The sequence below is a fragment of the Echeneis naucrates genome, chromosome 23 (assembly GCF_900963305.1).
Source record: "Echeneis naucrates chromosome 23, fEcheNa1.1, whole genome shotgun sequence".
Taxonomy (NCBI): Eukaryota; Metazoa; Chordata; class Actinopteri; order Carangiformes; family Echeneidae; genus Echeneis; species Echeneis naucrates.
Window position 1 is genome coordinate 10,723,361 of NC_042533.1, and position 18,971 is coordinate 10,742,331.

The 18,971-nt window shown below is 40.3% G+C and overlaps 1 protein-coding gene across 1 annotated transcript in view; it reads right to left on the bottom strand.

Moving 5' to 3' along the window:
• LOC115036635 (copine-8) overlaps nucleotides 1-18,493 on the bottom strand; it is a 58,266-nt gene extending 39,773 nt beyond the window's left edge. The window contains exons 1-2 of the mRNA XM_029494886.1: nucleotides 18,299-18,493; nucleotides 511-551 (exon numbers count right to left, since the gene is read on the bottom strand). Of these exons, the coding sequence (XP_029350746.1) occupies nucleotides 511-551; nucleotides 18,299-18,396 (139 nt within the window). The 5' untranslated portion in view covers nucleotides 18,397-18,493. The remainder of the gene's footprint in view (nucleotides 1-510; nucleotides 552-18,298) is intronic.
• Between the last annotated feature and the right edge of the window lie 478 nt (nucleotides 18,494-18,971).

The following is an 18,971-nucleotide window of genomic DNA, read 5'->3' on the forward strand; positions in this document are numbered from 1 at the left end:
TCTGTGGAAAAAAAAAAAGAACTGGTAACCACACTATACGAAATGTCAAAATAATCCTTAAACTCACTGCTCTGGCACTAACAATGGCATTATAATGATTTCAGCTGTGGGGGTGGAAGATGAGGGCCGACGCCCATTCTATGGCTCAGTCTATAGGGAAAGGTTTCTCAGTTGTTCTCATATGCATTAGTCAATCCGGCCTCAAGCCAAGCTCACACAACAGGAGTGACTCACGACTACATACAGCTGAAGAAAAGACTTTCTTTAAGGCCTAATTTTTCTTTATCTATCCTTTCATTTCTAACTGTAATTACTTTTTCCTTTTATGAATTTTACTTTATTAAACTGACATTCATTTCATGCTGTAGTCAAGCTCCCCTGATTGCTGCTTTCCCCATGCGGAAGCTCAGAAATAATGAGGAGCCAAGAGCTCAATTAACAATCAGACACAGACACAAACACAAACACGTTCACCATGGGTCACATTCACACACAAATGGTGGTTCTTACTTGGATCAGACTTAGAGAAGGTGTCCCTGTCCAGCAAGTTTCTGTGGAGACACAAAGGATGAGTACAGTTAGAAACATAGTTCCCTTATTGAAAATGATTTGTCTTCTAAATGTGGCAAACAAAGCTTTTAAACAAAAGGACTATTTATATTGTCCATTGGCCATGAGTCAGCAAATTACCATCACACTCTGTTTACAGTATCCCTGTGGTGTGAAAATAGAAAAAATAAAATACTGGATCAAAAAGACCATTAGCCATGAAAATGAAGCCTGTGCATGGCTGGTGTTGTCTACCCTGAAAATATTTTACACAGACAGGTCATTGCTTGTCAGAGAACCAACAAGAACCTATGCAAACAGTATAGAGTCATCTCCACAGTAAACAAGTTCAATTCACACTCTTATTTACAGGAATAAAGGCTTTTATAGCTTCTCTTTTCATGCTACACAAACACTAGTTCTCTAAGACTGGTGAGTATTCCTCTGTCTCAGCCAACCATTGAAATTCATCAAGAGATGGACATTAATAAAATCCTGAAGAATTTATGTTCCTCAAAAAGAAAAAGGAGGTGAGATGGGAAGAATTAAATGAGCTGATGTGGAAATGGCATTAGACCTTATTGTTAATTCTGATTTGTGAATAATGAGACGAATGATGGTGATTGGAGCAAATGGTGTGGAGAGGAGAGGAGAGGGTTCACTAACTTGTCAAGTGAGGTTAAATCATTCAAAGCCTGGATAAGACTTCCAATCTGCCCCCCAAATCCACTTCCCTTTATCCATTTAATGTGCCTTGACTTTTTCTTGCTTCCGAAAAAGGCATCAAAATGTGGATAATACTTTCAGCCATCCTTTCAATCCCTGGATTGTGAGAGAGTTTGAAAGGCTGTCAGATAAAGCCCTGAAAACTATCAGCTGCTGGAGAGTATCCAGGCTCCAAGCTGGTTCTCAGTAACAGCCTCTGTAACTGGAGCAGTAATTTGTTTGGTGTCTTTTTTTTTTTCCAGCTAACTTTCAGTTGCCTCTATTACTCCTATTCCTGTACATATCTCACTCTTTTTGTTGTGTGAACTCATCGACACCACACTTGGCATTTCTCTCTCAAGCTCACACTTCTGCGTTTGTTCTCAAAGCAAAAACACCTCTGGTTTCAATAAACAAAAAAAAAAAAAAAAAAAAAAAACACACCTCAGGTATTCCTGCTCGTTTGCACTCTTATCTGTCAATTCACTCATTTGTCCAGTTATAAATTGCAACATATCTTACTCGTAATTACTCAAAGCAGTTGTTTCCCTGTCAACAAGCTTTGATGCTTTTATTCCACTTGACTAACCTTGGTCTTTGCACTTACGCCAAGAATTCAAAAGCACACACAAGTCAGGCATTTGTTTAAAGGTGTGTCTGTTTGCCTGTTGTCGTGTCCGTTCTCTGCACTAATGGATAAATGGGATAATCCAGCTAAGGGTGGCCAAAGTTATAATCCTGTTTACATGCTTGGGAGAAAAGCATGTATAACTCCTGAAAAATTATTTCTGAAAAACGTTCCTCTGCTGATTTGTCATTTTTATTGCCTTCACAGATGGCTGAAAGGTCATCAATATTGGTTGTTGTTTTTCAGCTGACACATACTACATCTATCGAGACAATGTGTGATAAAGTCAAAAGGGTTTGCAGTGAATGTAACATAATTATGCCAGAATGGATTATTGTGCTAAAAGCTGTCATTCCAGGAAGAAAGAAAACAGTGATGAAACCACGTTTTCGTCAAAAACGCCTCAGAAACAAGGCTGGATTTCTTTCCAACTGTGAAGCCCATGCTGTTAACAGCCTGAAAACAAAAAAACTGAAAAAAACATGTACATTTTGGTTGCATTGAAATACTGTTTAGATGGGACAGGAAGTGGAAGAGAAGCAAATAGATAGCAGATTGGAACCGGTTGGCTTGAGACAGAATGAGTCATCAGTTTTGCACTTTGACCATTTGTGGTGTAGCCAGAAATGTTGTGAGTCTAGATAGAAATTTTAATTCATACTTACGACCAGTTTTTGGGCTCCAGTTATAAATGAATGGGTTTTGGGGAGTCAGGAAGAAGACATGGAGGAACTAAAACGCACTATTTTATGTTGAATATGAGACAAGCATTATCCTTCAATTATATACATTTGAAAAAATTTGGATATAACATGTTTCTTCTAGGCTTGCTTTATATTGCTTCCAATAAACATCATGAAAATTTGAACCAAAATAAACAATATTAAATAAAAATGTTAGCACACCAGCTTGAGCAGAGGAAGGTACTGTAGTCTCAAATCAGCAGACCACTCTTGTCAATGCGTCAATGAATGAACTTGGACACAAGATGATCACACCTACATAGCAGAAAATACTAACAGTCCAGCTGCCATGTGCCACCATTTGGTTGGAAATTAATTCCAGCTCTGTGTAGTACTTAGGGAAACAAGCCAGAAGACACCTTCTCCCTTTGACAGACAATTTGACACTCCACAGTCTGTGACTGGCTGCTGCTCACTGCACATTACACATGGTAGTACTCCAAATGGGCTCCTGGGCTCCCCCTGCATGTATTGGTGTGTGTTTGTGTGTGTGTGAGTAAGGCACGTTTTCAGGATTTCCACTTCAGATGATAATGTGAATGAGTCATAGCTCTCTCTCTCTCTCTCTCTCTCTCTCTCTCTCTCTCTTTTCCCTTGGTCCATTCCTTCTTTTCACCCTGAAGAGCTAAAAGCTGCCATCCCAGCCACCAAGAGCTCTACAGAGGAAGAAAGGTGCCAAACTAAGATTGTGGGGTTTTTTTTTTTAGCAGCAAATTTCCCAAATGCATTATCGTCTTCTGCTATCATGGGAAACCTTAACCTTTTCCCCTCATGAAAATATTGGACAGCACATTAGATCTATTAACAGAAAAAGACAGACTGGAATTACAAAGTGAGCTTCCTGTTGGTGGTCTCAAAATATTGATTTCATCAATGCTTGTCCCTTAGGCTTTCAGCTTTTGATGCTGATGCAGACATCCTTTCTTGGAAAAACACCACCTTTGGCATTTTGGCTGCCTCACCCTCTTTGTGGTGCGCATGTGTTCATTCACACGAAACTCCTCAGTGCATCGTCTCCCTCTGAATCACTTGCTACTAAATCACTTTCTTTGTTTTGGTTTTTCTATCTTCTAACTGAAGCCCACTTGTCACAGTTCTCAGGAAACACACCGCAGAGCACAACGCAGGAGGAGATGAAAAAGATAAGAGACATTGCTTAGACCAAAAAAACTAAGATAAAAAGGTTCAAGCAGTCAAAGAAAGTACAAAGAGGCGGGCTGAGGCCAAATCCCCCCAAAGAAGTCTAAAACACTATAAGGATCAAAACATAAGATAGAGAACAAAGTGCTGGCGAGAAATGTCACATAGCACAAAGACACTCTGACAGCAAGGAAGTGGAAACACACGGGAGCATACTGTAAACAAAGCCTGAAACAATTGCTCCTGTAATTTAAATCATTCAATAACAAAAAATGATCAAGGCAGTATTTCTTGAATCAGAGCTTTCTAAACGTGGAACAAGTTGACTCTATTTGACAAATTTCAGATTGAAAGAGGAACCTTCATTAACAGTAGAGATGAGTTGGATATTGAGATAAATTTCTGCTTTCAAAAAAAAATCATTGTTGCCACCCTGCATATAAGAAAGATGTTATGAGGAATAACAATAGCATTCCTCAGTTACACAGCTTTAAAGTACAGCTCCCTCATCTAATCAACATATACACCGACAAATGTCACTGCAAGCATCATCAATGCACAAAGTCGTGTGGAGATCTGACAGTGCAGATCTCTGACTGCTGTAAGCGCAGGCTCCCTCCTCCCTGGAGAGAATCTGGACCACCATGGCTCTGTGTCTGGCTCATCACCTTTGACAGCTATCAATCACAGCTAGAGGGCGTGAAATCTGATACCAGAAGGGCTGGAAGCGCGCGCACAAACACACAATATATGAACACATAGATTCTTCAGACAGAGTTAATAAAAGAAAAACATTACACATCGAGACAGAGGCCACACAGAAGAGTTTTATAAAGACACAGACTGACAGAAGGTCAGGCAGCTTCTCCAAATGATATGACAACTCCCTAATTATGCGAACAACTGTTGGCGCTTCACGGCGGAGGTCAGAGGTGGCTCTTGCTCTTTCTCTCCCATACACACACACTGAAGACACACCTCTGTGCTTTCGCCCAACAAGGAGAGCCAAGCACCAACAGCAGCATGAGAACGGTCACCATGGCAACAACTGACAGCCGATTGAGGTCACTTGACTGACATTAGTGACAGTGGCTGTATCTGTGTGTGTGTGCTGTTTTTCCAGCCGACTCACCAAACAGGGATGCCGTAAGTGCATTGGTATTTGTGATGCTCACCTTTCCACTGCTTTCCGTAGTCTTCCAGTCCTCTCTAGATTTGCCCAGCCCCTCCTTTCTTCTCTTCCTGAACTATTTAGCTCTTCTGCTCTCCTCAGTTCCTTCACGCTAATCATTTCCTGCTTACCGTTCTTCCCTTCCCTGTTTTCCTTTCCTCTCTTTTCACTTCTCCCTTCTCCTATTTTTACCTTTATGAAAACATCTACTATGCCTTATGGACTAGCTTGAGAGGTCATGTCCCTGACAGGGTGTTACCTTGGCGACACAACAGCCAAACCCCGCTGAGACCCTCACAACCCTACTGTGCACTAGAGAAATAAATTGGGTTTTTAGCCCACTGGAGGAGAAGAGAGGAAAGGAGAGGAGAGAATCAGGTTAAATGAAACAAACAGTGAGGTAAGGCAGTAAAAGGAGCTGCAGATAGATGACAACCGGCAGCCAGTCTAATTAACCATGCCAAGCTACCTACAACAATGAGCTTCTTGTGCTGCCCTGTCTCTGTTGTTCAGTTTTGGAGTTCAGACGCAGAGAAAAGGAGGAGTGAGCAGGCAAAAGGGATCAAAAACCAAAGACAGCATAGAGGTCAAAAATACGGGGGCTTAGGCTCAAGCTAGTGCTTTTCTAGGTCAAAACTTTGAGACGCGTTATAGTATTAGCTGTCATAAGGTTATTAGAGGAACGTTCTTGATAGTTTTTTTTTCCCATTCATTGTCAATCAGTTTTAATTAGTTAATTACCTTTATTAAAGATAGAAACTAAGTATATTCAGTCAATTGGTACTTTAAGCGTTCCAGGTTCCTGGCATGGATAAACAATAAAAAGATAATGAATGGATGGTTGGAGTTAATTACATTTCAATTAAGGTGCAGACTTGAGTGTTTCTATTTACATGACTGACTTTTTTTCAATACAGCTGTTTTATTTTTTATATGATTTCATACTGTGCTTCAGAGAGTGATAATGTCCTCTTTATTCAGGCGCTTGTTTTATAGCTGTTGTGATCAGCTGCTTTTCAGATCATTATCATTAACGTTGAATCACTGACTTCCTGCTGTCTTCATTGTGACTTACAGAAGAGCAATGTACACTTCGTTAATATTGAAATTGTTAACAGTTCCTCTCAAAAGGGATTTCCCTATAATGTTTTGTTTTTTTTTTCATGCCGTTAACTAATAACCATCTTTAATAGCAAGTTTTCATCCATGTGGTATTGTTATAAACAAAAGTTATTTTTTGGTTCAGTCACTGATTTTTCTCCTAATGTTCTTTCAGATCTGGAACTTGCAGCTCTTGGGCTGAATGCATGCTGTGTTGTGTCTTCTCATCACATTTCTTCTGCTTCTCTGGTGCCTTGAATAATTCTGCACTTCTGTAACATGATTATTTCATCATATTCCTTTTTTTATTTCTAAATTCTGCCCACTCTTCTCTCACTCTGTCCTCATCTCATGGGAAAAGGGGTTTTCTCACTTAGAGCCTAAAGCATTAATTCCAGGTTTGTCCTTAGTTTTACTTTTCCTCCCTCCCTGTCTGTGTGTGTCTCTCTCTCCCTCTCTCTCTCTCTCTCTGTGTGACCATGACCCGAATAGACTCTATAAAGTCTAAAGGATCTTGCTGAACTAGATACAGTTACACACATATGTAGATAGACACATAACCACATGGAGTAATCTGTGTATGGTCCAATTATGTTCCACTGCATCACGTTACACACACACACACACACACACAATCAATACAAACTATCCAGGCGGTATTACTTCATGATATGCATTAGCCCAATATTCCAGATCTAATAAACCTCAGATACATTAACTGAATAAAGACACACAGAGACAGAGTCTATTTCTGCTGTGATGACTAATTTGAGGTTGAGTCCATGTGTAACTGAAAGTATCAGGAGAGCACAGAAGAACAAAGACCAATTCAGAGATGTAATTCCTTATGCAATGTACTTTTGCAAGTGGTTGATGTTGATTTATGAAATTAACCTGCCTTGATACAGGGTTGTATGCAAGCAGCCCTGCTATGGTTGTTATAAATATAAGGGATGCAGCATCAATAGAAAGATAAGTTAATATCTTAAAAGGTTAAAAGCCTTTGCAGTAGAAAATAATCTGTATGATATAGTAGACTGTGAACATTATAATGTGGCCAGAGAGTGAATTTGCCAGAACTGTGTGCGTGTGTGTGTGTGTGTGTGTGTGTGTGTGTGTGTGTGTGTGTGTGTGTGTGTGTGTGTGTGTGCATCTAATGAAAGAACAGAACCTCATAGAAGAACCTGGATCACCTTGACTTTTCAGCAAAATGAAAATACACTGGGTTTTAACTGCACAGACAATCGTTGAGGATTTAAATTGAAGTCACTACGTTTTTCAACATATCCGACCTATATGCTTTTTGCAATTTTACACTGCTGCTATTGTGGTTGATTTATGGATAAATCTGATCACACTGGCCTGCTGCTCAACCCTACAGAATCCTGACACATCAATATTGCATGTGGAGGTAGGTCCTATCAAAGCCGCAGCAGAGGTGGGTCAAGAGTAAACAGGAGGAATACCAGAGACTATGGATTAATTCCACAACTTCCTGTTTGAACTAGCAAAAACTCACTTTTTTCTCCAGCTACTCTTCTCCCTCCTCTTCTTACAAATCAGAAGCTAATGTTTAACAGCTGTTGCTCTGTACCCTTGACTGTCCCTGAAGTTTACGGGAAATTCCCAGAATTGTTTCATTTCAAAATAAGTATAAGATTAAAAGGAATTTCTGGCTCTGCCATTTTCTTTGCCTTTAAAAAACGTCTAGACTTGCCAACCACAATGAACTTAAAAGAATGAAAGCCTCTAAAAGCCGACTGGAGCATTGATGATGTGGGTCCCTGGCAGTTCTAACCCAAAATATAACATCCAAATCACTATTTAATAAGGCATTAAGGGTTGACAGTTGCCAAATACGCTGTTTAAAGACTGCAAACGGCATATCAGAAACTACATGAACTAGACTGGTGTGAAGGGTTTAGAATTGAGAGATTGCAGGGATGTTTTCATCTTCTCACTAAAGTGTCCAACGCTGATAAAATAGACCCTGAAAATCGTCTTTATCTCACATCTTACACATGTTGACACACGTTCAGTTCAAACACCTGTGTGCATTTACATTTAAATTGAGGTGCGATTCTCTTGGCCTTCCATTCGCTTCTTGGCATCAGAGAAACAACTGCAGGAGTCACTGAGTGTATGTGTGTGGGTCCATGCTTAGCAACAGACAAGGAATATTCTTGGAAACGTGCCACAAGAGACAACTGGGCATGCTCACGTGTTCTCAACAGGTCGCTGAGCACAATGCTACAGGTACCGGCTTCTCTTTTGTGTTTGTTTTTTTCCCCCTCTGCATTTTTACCGATCAACCCAGTTTTGTTCAGAGCATGAAGACAAGCACATGCTTGCACACTCAGCCCCTCAACTCTCCAAACCTCTCTCGCACACACATGCACATGTACACACACATACAAACATCGAAGAGGAGCATCAGCAGCTTGTACTCACGCTCTCTCTCCTTCTCTGAAAGGGCTGCCCTAATTCTTCTTGACAAGTGCTGGAAGAGCCAAGAGAACATCTCGGCAAATACACACTCACACACATGATAAAATATGCCATGTCGCTATCCATTTACACACAGACACGTACAGAAAAATACACATCAGTCATGGACAACACCCAGTCACACATCTGTGCCAGTGGCATTTTACCTTAATTGCCTGTGTCACCGCTTTCAGTGCAGTTTAGTCCAACTCGCCTAGTTTCCATCAACACATGCCACTAGCTTACATATGACTGTAAGAGCTTGGTGCCGACAAAAGCCTAGTCTGCTCACTTTACATACAGATGATAAGAAAATCTTACTTTCACTTTCTGTGTGTATTCATAATCATATTACAGTATCAAAATGATAAATGGGACATGCTCAGATGTTTGCGGGCGTGTATGAGTGGTGAGATCGTGTCTGCACATGTCTGTCTCTGTGAATAACTATGTTACAGACTGACAGAGAGTGAGAGTGTAAGTGCACGTTTTTTTTTTTTTTTTGTGTTATGGTTGTGATGAGGCAACAGTGAGAAAACGACAGAGAAGGAGGGGGAAGAAGAAAGAAGAAGGTATTTCTCTTTCTCTCTGAAAACCCCTTATAGAATATATATATTGTGTTGTATGTGTGCCATGCCCTTTGTATAATGTACTCAGCAGGCAGCTGAGCGTGTGATTGAGCACATGAGAGACATGCTGAAATATGCTGTGTGAGGCCAGGGGCTTCTACACGAGAGAGCGACAGACAGACAAAGAAGGAGGCAGCATCCATGCCTGTAAATGTGCAAGGTTGACTTATTGTATGACGAGCAATCTTAATTGTCAAATAGTCTTAATCTGCATTGCATAGACAATCTGAGAGTTGGGTGCCTTCCTTTTGTGACAAGGAAAAAAACTGATACAGAAAATTCAAGTAGATAGCAAATCCAAAATGTCAAAAAAAAAAAAATAATTGGTTGGGTAGAATTTATAGGAGATGTTTTGATCTGCTTTATTATGGCTTTGTGTCCCACAGGATGTAATCAACATCAGTATGAAAATGAAACGTCAGAGAATCAAATGTGACTGTATTTTAAGTGTGTGTGTCAGTGTGTCTTGTGCTGAAAATGTTAGCTGTTTTACTGATGGGCGGCACAGTACAAATATCAGAGTGTGAGTGCATACACAGGTGTTTAAATGCTTTATAATGCACGTGCAGATACAGCGTATGTATTCTACATGTGTGTGTGCAGGTTAGCCCATATACAATGCTTCAGTTAAACTGCTCACCAGGGTGCCCCACTGTATATCTTTGTAGTTGGCTTCAGCACGTTCTATTATCGTTCATTGTGCAGAGCTTTTAAAGACTGTTTGGCCCAGAGTTCAACAGGTCTTGTTCCTTGTTCATTCTTATACAAAAAAATAAATACCTGTAATACTCATTACAGTTATGAAATTCTGAGCGGTGTCTGCAGAACAAATACAATGTTACAACAATCCATCCAGAGCTTCTTTTACACAGAGATTCCTCATTAGGCTGCTTTTGCACATTCACATTGAACCAAACAGGCCAGCAAATTATCCCCACTGCATGTGATTTCATGCGAAATACCAGCATCCCAGTGTTCAGGGGCAAGACATGAAACGCATGATGTCTGCATCTACCCTGCCATGCTGGTACTCACCTAATGTGGATGTGAATCCAGTGCAAAAAGGCAGAAAGAAACAGAACAGAAAAACAAAACAAAAAAAAAAAACAAAAACAACACCAAAATAACCAAATGTGATCTTTTCCTTTTTTAAAATCTAATTGAACACATTAAACATAACTCAATTCCCTGAACAAAGGGTGGTTCTTTTTAAATAAAAACATACCTGACTCTAAGTGGAAAAATAAAAATAAGTAATAAAATAAAAATCTATTAAAATGCAGCATGTACAAAATACTGTAAGTTTTTTCAACTTCACAGTCAGCTCAGTGACACTGGTCTGTACTACATGCTAAACAATGTTGCAAGGTTTGCGTGACGACAACATCATACAGGGCTTTGAGGGAGTGGGCTGTCACCCGGAAGAAACAAGGTGTGGTGGAATGGCAAGCAGTTCTGCCCTGCTTTAGCATGGTAATATTTTCAGTACGAATACAGTGCATTCGTAAGGCACTGTACTGAACGGTTCGGGAAAAATGCACGTACCATTACACCACTTATAAATTCAGGTTATCGTGCCTTTGAGTTGATTATAATATTTGTCATAATTTGTATATGTGCATGTGCATCCTTGAGCCCATGTTTTATCACCTGCATTTTAAAATTACATGACTGTTGTCTGTCCTTGAGAGTAAGGGCAAAGGGTATATCCAGTTCCCCGCTATTTAGTAATAATCACACAGCATTAGAGTAGCAGTAGGTACACAAATGATTTGTGTGTGTATTTGTGTGCATAGCCCTTGGCCTTTGGCAATGACTTGCTATCCCTCTTCGTCAATCCATTTCTCCCCGCATTTATACAGCCTAATGTATGGACAGAGGCATTGTATGAGCGTGTGGTTTATGTGCGCGCGCACGTGCGCAATTAAATACAGATACATACAGGCTGTGATATGTACTGTCTTGTGACTTAAGTAGAAAAACCAACTGCAGTGAGCAAAAAACAGAGGGAGGGAGGTCGATAGTAATTTCCTCAAAGTGCATATTTTTTTACTGACCTGACTAGAAAACCAAGACTGATTACAGATTAAGACAGTGGCCTCTTACACATACATAAAAACTTAGATGTGACAGACAACTAAGAGACGCATAGAGCCACACTCCAACACCACACTCAGTAGCATGGGTAGTGGAAGCAAATAGCTTCTATTTGTGGCAGCTCAGAAAGTTTTTTTTTTTTTCTCCAATATAGCTTTGTCTCACTGATTGCCAGCACCACTGCGTTGTCATCCAAAATCATTTACACTACCTGCTGCTTAGAACCACATGTAAACAGAGAAAAAGTTATCAGCCGTAGTGTAGTCACGCATACTAGCACATACCGATTGTTCTTTTGCCTGCCATTGAACTGGTGCACAGCAGGCAACCCTGTCTTCCCTTCAAAGTGATGGCTGTCAGCCATGTCTTCAATAAGAGAACCATTATGTGAGCTCTTCATGGCCAAAGAGGTCAACGCAATCACTTCTCACAGACAGAGTGGGAGTGAATACCCTGAAAATAGATAGCGGCTTGGTCATGAGTTGTGATGTTAAAGGGCGGAGTTGCAGGGTAAGTGGTTCAAGCAGAGCAAAATATAAGGCTGTGTGATGAAAGATTTTCTGTTTCAGCGACAGAGAGAAATATCAATAGTGAGATTTAAAATGTGAATCAGTACGATCAATGGTGTGAAGTCCACAGGGGGCACTGGATCCAATCCAGAGCAAGAGACCTGCTAGGGGTTTAAAAGTGACCTTTTCTGGGTGAAAACAGCATCAGCTTTACTTTATCACTTAAAGATGCCTTGACACGAAATACTTGGCTGCCAGCAGTCACTCATGTAGTCGACAATGAATGATACAAATTTGAGGGAATCACTGTCAGTAAAACAGTTATAAACATCACAATCTGAATATTTATGTATAACTTTATTTTAGGAATTATTTCTTAGTGTGCTTAGAAAATTAAAGCGATGTGAGAGAGTCCAAATAAGATTCAAAATGTCATGCTTTTCATTTTAATAGCCCAAAGTCCGTGTCTGTTTTTCTAAGATCCAGCCTTACACAACCTACATTTATCCAACCTACTTTTTATCCTTTTCTTGGCTGTGGCCCAAAAACCTTAAGTATCTTTTTGCTATCTGCTTCCCATGCTGAGATTGAACCAAAATCACTGGCTTCATATTGGAGGTTTTGCAATCTTGAAGTTTGTCAGTATTTTTTAAGGCTGACTGATTTTCATGAGTTTGCGTTTTTTGGCGAGTAACATCAATGCACGTACAAATGCTTCAAAGTCCAGGAGCAGACTATAAATCATAGTAGTTACTTGGTTTTTCTTAATTTGTGGAGAATCGATGGCATATAGGAGTGCAGAGGAAAGCTGCTGTAAATCTTTTCATGATCTTGCAAAGGTTTAGTTGGCCTCCTCATCTGAGTGACTTCCAGCTACACAAGAGTGGCTCTGGTAATAGTTTTAATGGCTTTGGTTTGATTATCACACTCCACTGACCCCGACAAAAGCAGTATCTAAGAGGATTTCAGATCCTTTTTCCAGGGGTATCTAAGAACATTCAACACAGGGCAGTGGAATTTATTAAAATCACAGTACAGCCAAGTGTATTTTATTTTTTGTTTATAGAGGTCAAATGTGTTACAGCCTTGAGATTCTTAAGAGAGAACCCAGCCAGCAAATTATATTATCTAGATTTAAGGGATTACTATTTATTCAGTACAAGACCCAACAAGAATCCCATAATTTTTTTCAGTTAAAGCGAAATGTAACAATTACAACTTCAACAGTTTTACAAATGCAATATCTGCCACAATATTTGCCATAATATAACACAGTGTAACACATAATATATCACAGTGTGATATTTTGGTACATTCTGCATTCATAATTCAACATCTCTTTTACGGTGACACAATCACTTAAATTTATAGCTTTAATTTTAACCTCTAGTCAATTTACACACCCGTCAAAAGCAGACTGGTTCTCACCTCCAGTCATAATCTTGGTTTGCATACATAAACATTCCTCTTGGTCAATAGTTATGCAAAATGTTTTAATATATCCCCAAGTGAATGTTGTTCTTTTCTTGTTGTTTACAAAATTCAAACTGCCAGAAAAGGAAACCGTATGGAACAACTGTAACTCAAAGCAACAATCAACCTCAAAACAAACACTGAAATGGGCAAAACACTTGTCAAGAAAACACTCACATACATGCAGAAATACTAAACACGCACATATATTCAACTAGCTCAAACATAAAGTCCTTAAAATGGAGCGTGCTGCTGGTTGTGTAGATTAACATGACCATCTCTGGTCAGACATCACAAAGTCAAGCAGTCCACTATGGTGAGTAGAACAAGCTTATCTTAATGGTCAGTTGTTCACACCTGCTGCTCTGGCCTTATACATTGACAAATATGTTCAGCGATTATATGACAGGCTTTGAAACTAGCTGGACTTTCAAAAGCCATTTTTGCATGCCGACTACATTACTATTGTTTTTGTATGTGTGTATTAAAGTAACGCCACCAACAATAGTGCTGAGACAAGAAGAAGAAACATAGGAGGGATAGAAGACACTAGATCTTCATCACGCTATGATTTGTTTCACTGGGAGCGTTTGGCCGTTTTACTGTTGCTATGTGCCAGCCAGCACATACTGACAACCGAGTGCCAAATGAGCCTGTTTGAAATTAGACAGAAGTCTCAGGAACAGAGCACAATCAACTTCTTGAACAACATGACAAGCATATGATTACCTGGTCTGCCTGCTGCCAGATGATTCAAACACTCAGCTGCCTTCATCTACTGTGCAGTGATGAAGTTTCAGTGGGAGTTTAGATTTCAGGTAACACTGGAGAGCAAGTTCTTACCTGTGGTTTCCTGAGGCAGCGCTTAAGTAATAGGTACATGGTAAAGGTTCAAAACTGGTGCGGACCCTATATGAAACATTTGCTGGAAAACTATGGATTACCTTCAAAAATACTGAGCACATCAACAAAAAAAATATACTAGCCAATCAGTTTGGGGAAAACTTGACGTTTCTACAAAATACTGGCCTAAACAAATTTTACATAATGGGTATCTGAACTCATATTTAGGATGACAAAATATACCTAAAGCCGCAGGACTGTTTGGGGTTTGAAGCTGATTTGATGACACAATTTTTGAGTGAATCCATTAAGATCACAGCAGCCACGTGTCCCAGCCTTCGGGCCTGAACAAATATGACCTCATTTTCAAATTTGGCCTCTTTATATATCTTTAAACCAGCCAAGACTGAAATAAGTGCAAAACAATGTGTGCAGCCATGGACTTACTGCTGGGCATTATTTTTGGATATATGATAATTAGACTAATCAAGGCCTCTTATTTTCAAGTCTAGGTTCCCTTTACAATACCATACACACATAAGCACAACAAAATCTGTGTGTGTGTTATAGTCAGCCAGCCTGAAGCATATTTACATTTCCACTACAACCAAGATGTTGTGGCACCAGCGAACACTGCAAAGAGAGCCCTTTTACTACTCAACCCATAGCTTGACAGCAGAAAGAAGGCAATACGGAAGAAAGGGCCAGCGATTTATTACCGTCAACAGTTATGATGTTTGCTGACAGTGCTGGGATGCATCACATGAAAGAGAGTAAGGTCAGAGATGGAGAAAAATATGGCAAGCAATCTAAATGACGCTGTAAAAAACTGTCTAAATCCCACTGTGAGCTTTTCCTACCATGCAGGAAGGGAAAACATGAAGACAAGGAAAGAAAGAAATCCACTAATTAATCCTAACATAACACACCAACACCTTCAGAGCGACACATTCACATGCTTGGTTGTGTGTGTGATGACAGCAAACCATCATGCACTAGGGCAGGTTGGACATCATGGAGCGCTTTCCTTCTACAAAATCAACATGAAACCAAAGTTACAAGGAGAAACTTTCCAAAAACGCTGAAGAACTTTTTAAAGCTTGTCACTTTGGTGAAATATTAGATCCACTGGTTTTGTGTGTGTATGTGTAAATATGAGGGTGAAAGAACAGGTAACAGCCTGTGTCCTGGCCAGATCGAAGACCATAATGGAATATTTGGACCTGGGGCCATTCAGCACAAAGTCCCCCGGTTCAAACATGTAGGTGGTATTACTAAAGTGCATCGGGGAGTAATTTATTCTTATATGACTGATAGAGTGTGGGTGAAGGATGGTTTGTGTGCACAGTCATTCATATATGTAGCCCTACAGTGTACAGTATGTGTGAACATAGTTTTACGCATGTGTGCTTTTGTACAACACAGTAAGCAGAGCTGGTAGATTATTGATCCAAACGGATACCTTCTGCTCTGCCATCAATCTGGCTGACTGCTGAGTCTGAGCCAGGCTCTTACTTCAAATTCCCACAGCCTCAGAGCATTAGCAGAATTATGTCACCACCGACTAAGAAACAATTACATGAGAGCTATTTGGAATGAGAATATCAGCTAAAACGCTGTCGAACTCTTAGTCTTTTCATGTTCTTCACAAGACTTCATCGTGATAAATCATTCAGTGTCTTAAAAAGCGACTTAATAAATAAAAATATCAGATCAAAAGTGATAACAGAATACATGTCACAAATTGCCTGTTCTGGGTTTCTCCCGAAACCAAAAAGCTAAAAGTGTTTCAAGTATGCTGATTTGCATTGGAAATAAGCCAAATTTATTTGGCAGTGCAGATTTTCAGATTCTTTTCCATTAAATGCGCTGAAACATAACTCTTTGGACAGTAGTTACAACTTTGTAAGGTTTTTTTTTTCATCTTCTTAAGATCGATTTTGAATATCTACAACCATCATTTCAGTCACAATGAATATATTGTCATTCAAAATGTCACTCATTCATGTGGCTCACTCTTGAGCCATGGTCTCTACAGTTTTTTCTTACTCTAACAACCCCCTACACAAAACACATACACACACACACGGGTGGGGGGGTTGCTTAAAATAAAGAAGCAGTAACCATGGTGATACTGTGCACTGCCCATTTTGTACACTTAGAAAGTATTAACATATACAAATGCACAGGATATATGCCCCCACAATAATGTGTTGTAAGTCCGTATACACACACATGTACAGCAGGCTATAGCCATGGTATTCTCACTCCCCCTCAGGTTGGAGGTGGGAGGGCAGCCATCAAAACATGATCCCCCCCCAGGGGCTGAAGAGCTGGGTGACTCAGACATTAGCAAACTCTACCAAACTATATATTCTACTGGAAGATGAAATGATTTTTCTGTTACTAAGGAGATGGTACTGAGTCCGTAACCACAGTGTCTGAGAAGATAAATCACGGGTTTCCGTTCACTCCTCTAAAGTGGGCAGTGGAGCAGTGGAATCACATTAAATTGTCAAGTTTATCTTGAAATGCCAAACTGACATTGGATTTAGGACCTTGTTGCATTGCAGAAATGCATGAATTGTAATCCAAAGGATAGATTGGTTTATGGTTTAACCGCATTAGACATAATAAACAATATTTAAAGAAGGATTGTGTTACTCAGCAATTTGAATATCATTTTTGCAATCAGAAAAACCCCACAACAACAGCTGTTCTGGCAGCACAGAGACACATTCAAAAGGAATGCAGCAGGAATGTAAACTGGCATCAGCTGGCTGTCCAGGTAAGTGTCCAAAGCCTGACACAGAGCCTGTTTTTCTGGTTACAGAAAAAGTTCAATCGTAGAATGTTTTTGTTGGTTTGTTTGTTTCCAGCAATATTATGCTAATTGCTCATCAGACATATCTGCACATCATGGTCTCCAGTTGAAAATTGAGCATAGAGGAACACCCATACACTGTGTCCCATTGCATGTTTTCGAACTGTATGCTTCCTAAAGCCTGTAGAGATGTGACAGTGCAGATGATATCACTGTTAAGCAGAAACACTGTAACCTATTTTACAATGACAGCGCAGCTGCAGGGGTGTGACAGTCCACTCCACTGTTACGACAAAATAAAAAAATAAAAAAAACCCCACACCATTTACAACATTTAAAAACGTGCACTGGTGTCCTTCATCATGTTAAAAATAAAAACCTTGACGGACTTGAACTATTTTGCAGCTACACATTTGATTGGATTGATTGGAGGGAGGGGGTCCCTCAAAACATGTGGCAGATCTGTGAGGCATTTACAGGCTGTGGGTCACCAGTCCGGCAGAAATAATTCAAATTATCAGCATTTCTCCTCCTCCATGTATGCAGAGAGGAAAAATCCTCCCTGAATGACAGACGAAGACCACCCCCCCCTTCAATCCACTCCTTCCTTGTCCCCGTCCGTCTCCATCACGTCAAATAATAAGCACACACTCTGCATGCAAACACACCACAACTCCCTTGGTATGAGATGCACGCGTTTTGTGTGCATCTGTTGCAGCAACACGATTGGCTGTTTTGACAGCTGAAAGCTGTCAAAGACCGCACAGACAAACTATGAGGAACAACAACATAGCTGGAAAATGTCCCCATCATCAGCAATAACTCCTCAACAATGGCGGAAGTCCAACTTACACAGCACATACCGATTATGAGTCACTAATAAATGATTGCTTTCTGTTGTATCTCTACATGATGCTTGTGCATCGTGTTTATGTTCTCTAACAGTCTTACATCTATCACGAGTAATTTCTCCCCAAATGTAACCACTTCAAACTCGGCATGTAAGCCGGCATAAAAAAGTAATCTTAGTTCATTATTAACATCATTCACCATTATTAAAAATGTGCTGTGTTTTTTTTTTTTTCTTTCAGAAATAATTACTATTTCGGCGTCAAAGTGGATTAAAAGTGACAAACTGATTAAATGTGGCTAACGTAGCTAGCAGTGCTCTCGCTCGGTAACGTGCTGTAAACAGAGTTTCGTGTCGTTACTCGCCTGAGTGTAACATTTTTCCAAACCACTCCGCGTTTCACTAAAACGAAAACACACAGAAACTTGGACAGAGTTTGGCTCGCAGCGGCGTTGTTTTGTTTTTTTGTTTTGTTCTTTTTTTTGTGTCTCCCTCTCCCCTCGCAGCCCTGTCAGGGTGAAAGCAGGTTAGACGGACACATTCCCCTACCTGCAGGACACCGTGATTTCAACTTTGGTGGCAGGAATGGACGCGTTGAGCGGGTCGAAGTCGCCTATCGACGCCATGTTTAAAAAGCTGCTGTTCATCCTGTCAAGTGCCTCCCCTTTTCCCTGTTTCTTTTCCCGTTCTCCGCGCGCTCCAATCCCCTTTTTATGAGCGACGGAGGAGGGGAGAGAGTAGCCGTGTGTGTGTGTGTGTGAGTGAGAGAGCGTGAGTGGGAGTGTGTGTGTGTGTGTGTATGCGCGCTCCGCCTCAGCAAGAAGTGGAGCAAAGGTGCCGGAGAAAGAGAGAGAGAGAGATGTCACATCTCCATTTCTCTTTTTCTACTTCTCTCAGTGTCTTTCTCTCTTTTCAAAATAATAATAATAAGGATAATAATAATAATGATAAAAAAAAGGCTCTGGGCAAAAGTCAACTTTCAAGGTCCCTGATGATTCTGAGAGAGTTATTCAAGCTGAGACACTGTTTTTTGTTTTGTTTTGTTTTTACGAGAGAGCGTGCCCATCCATTCATTACCCAGACCTCTCATACATCAGGGTTGCAGAGGGGGCCAACCCTGGCAAACATTGGTCGAAGGTGCAGGTCACCATGAATGGGTCGCCGACATATGGAGACAAAAACATTCGTGCTCGAACGCACACCTGTGGAACACTTAGAGTCA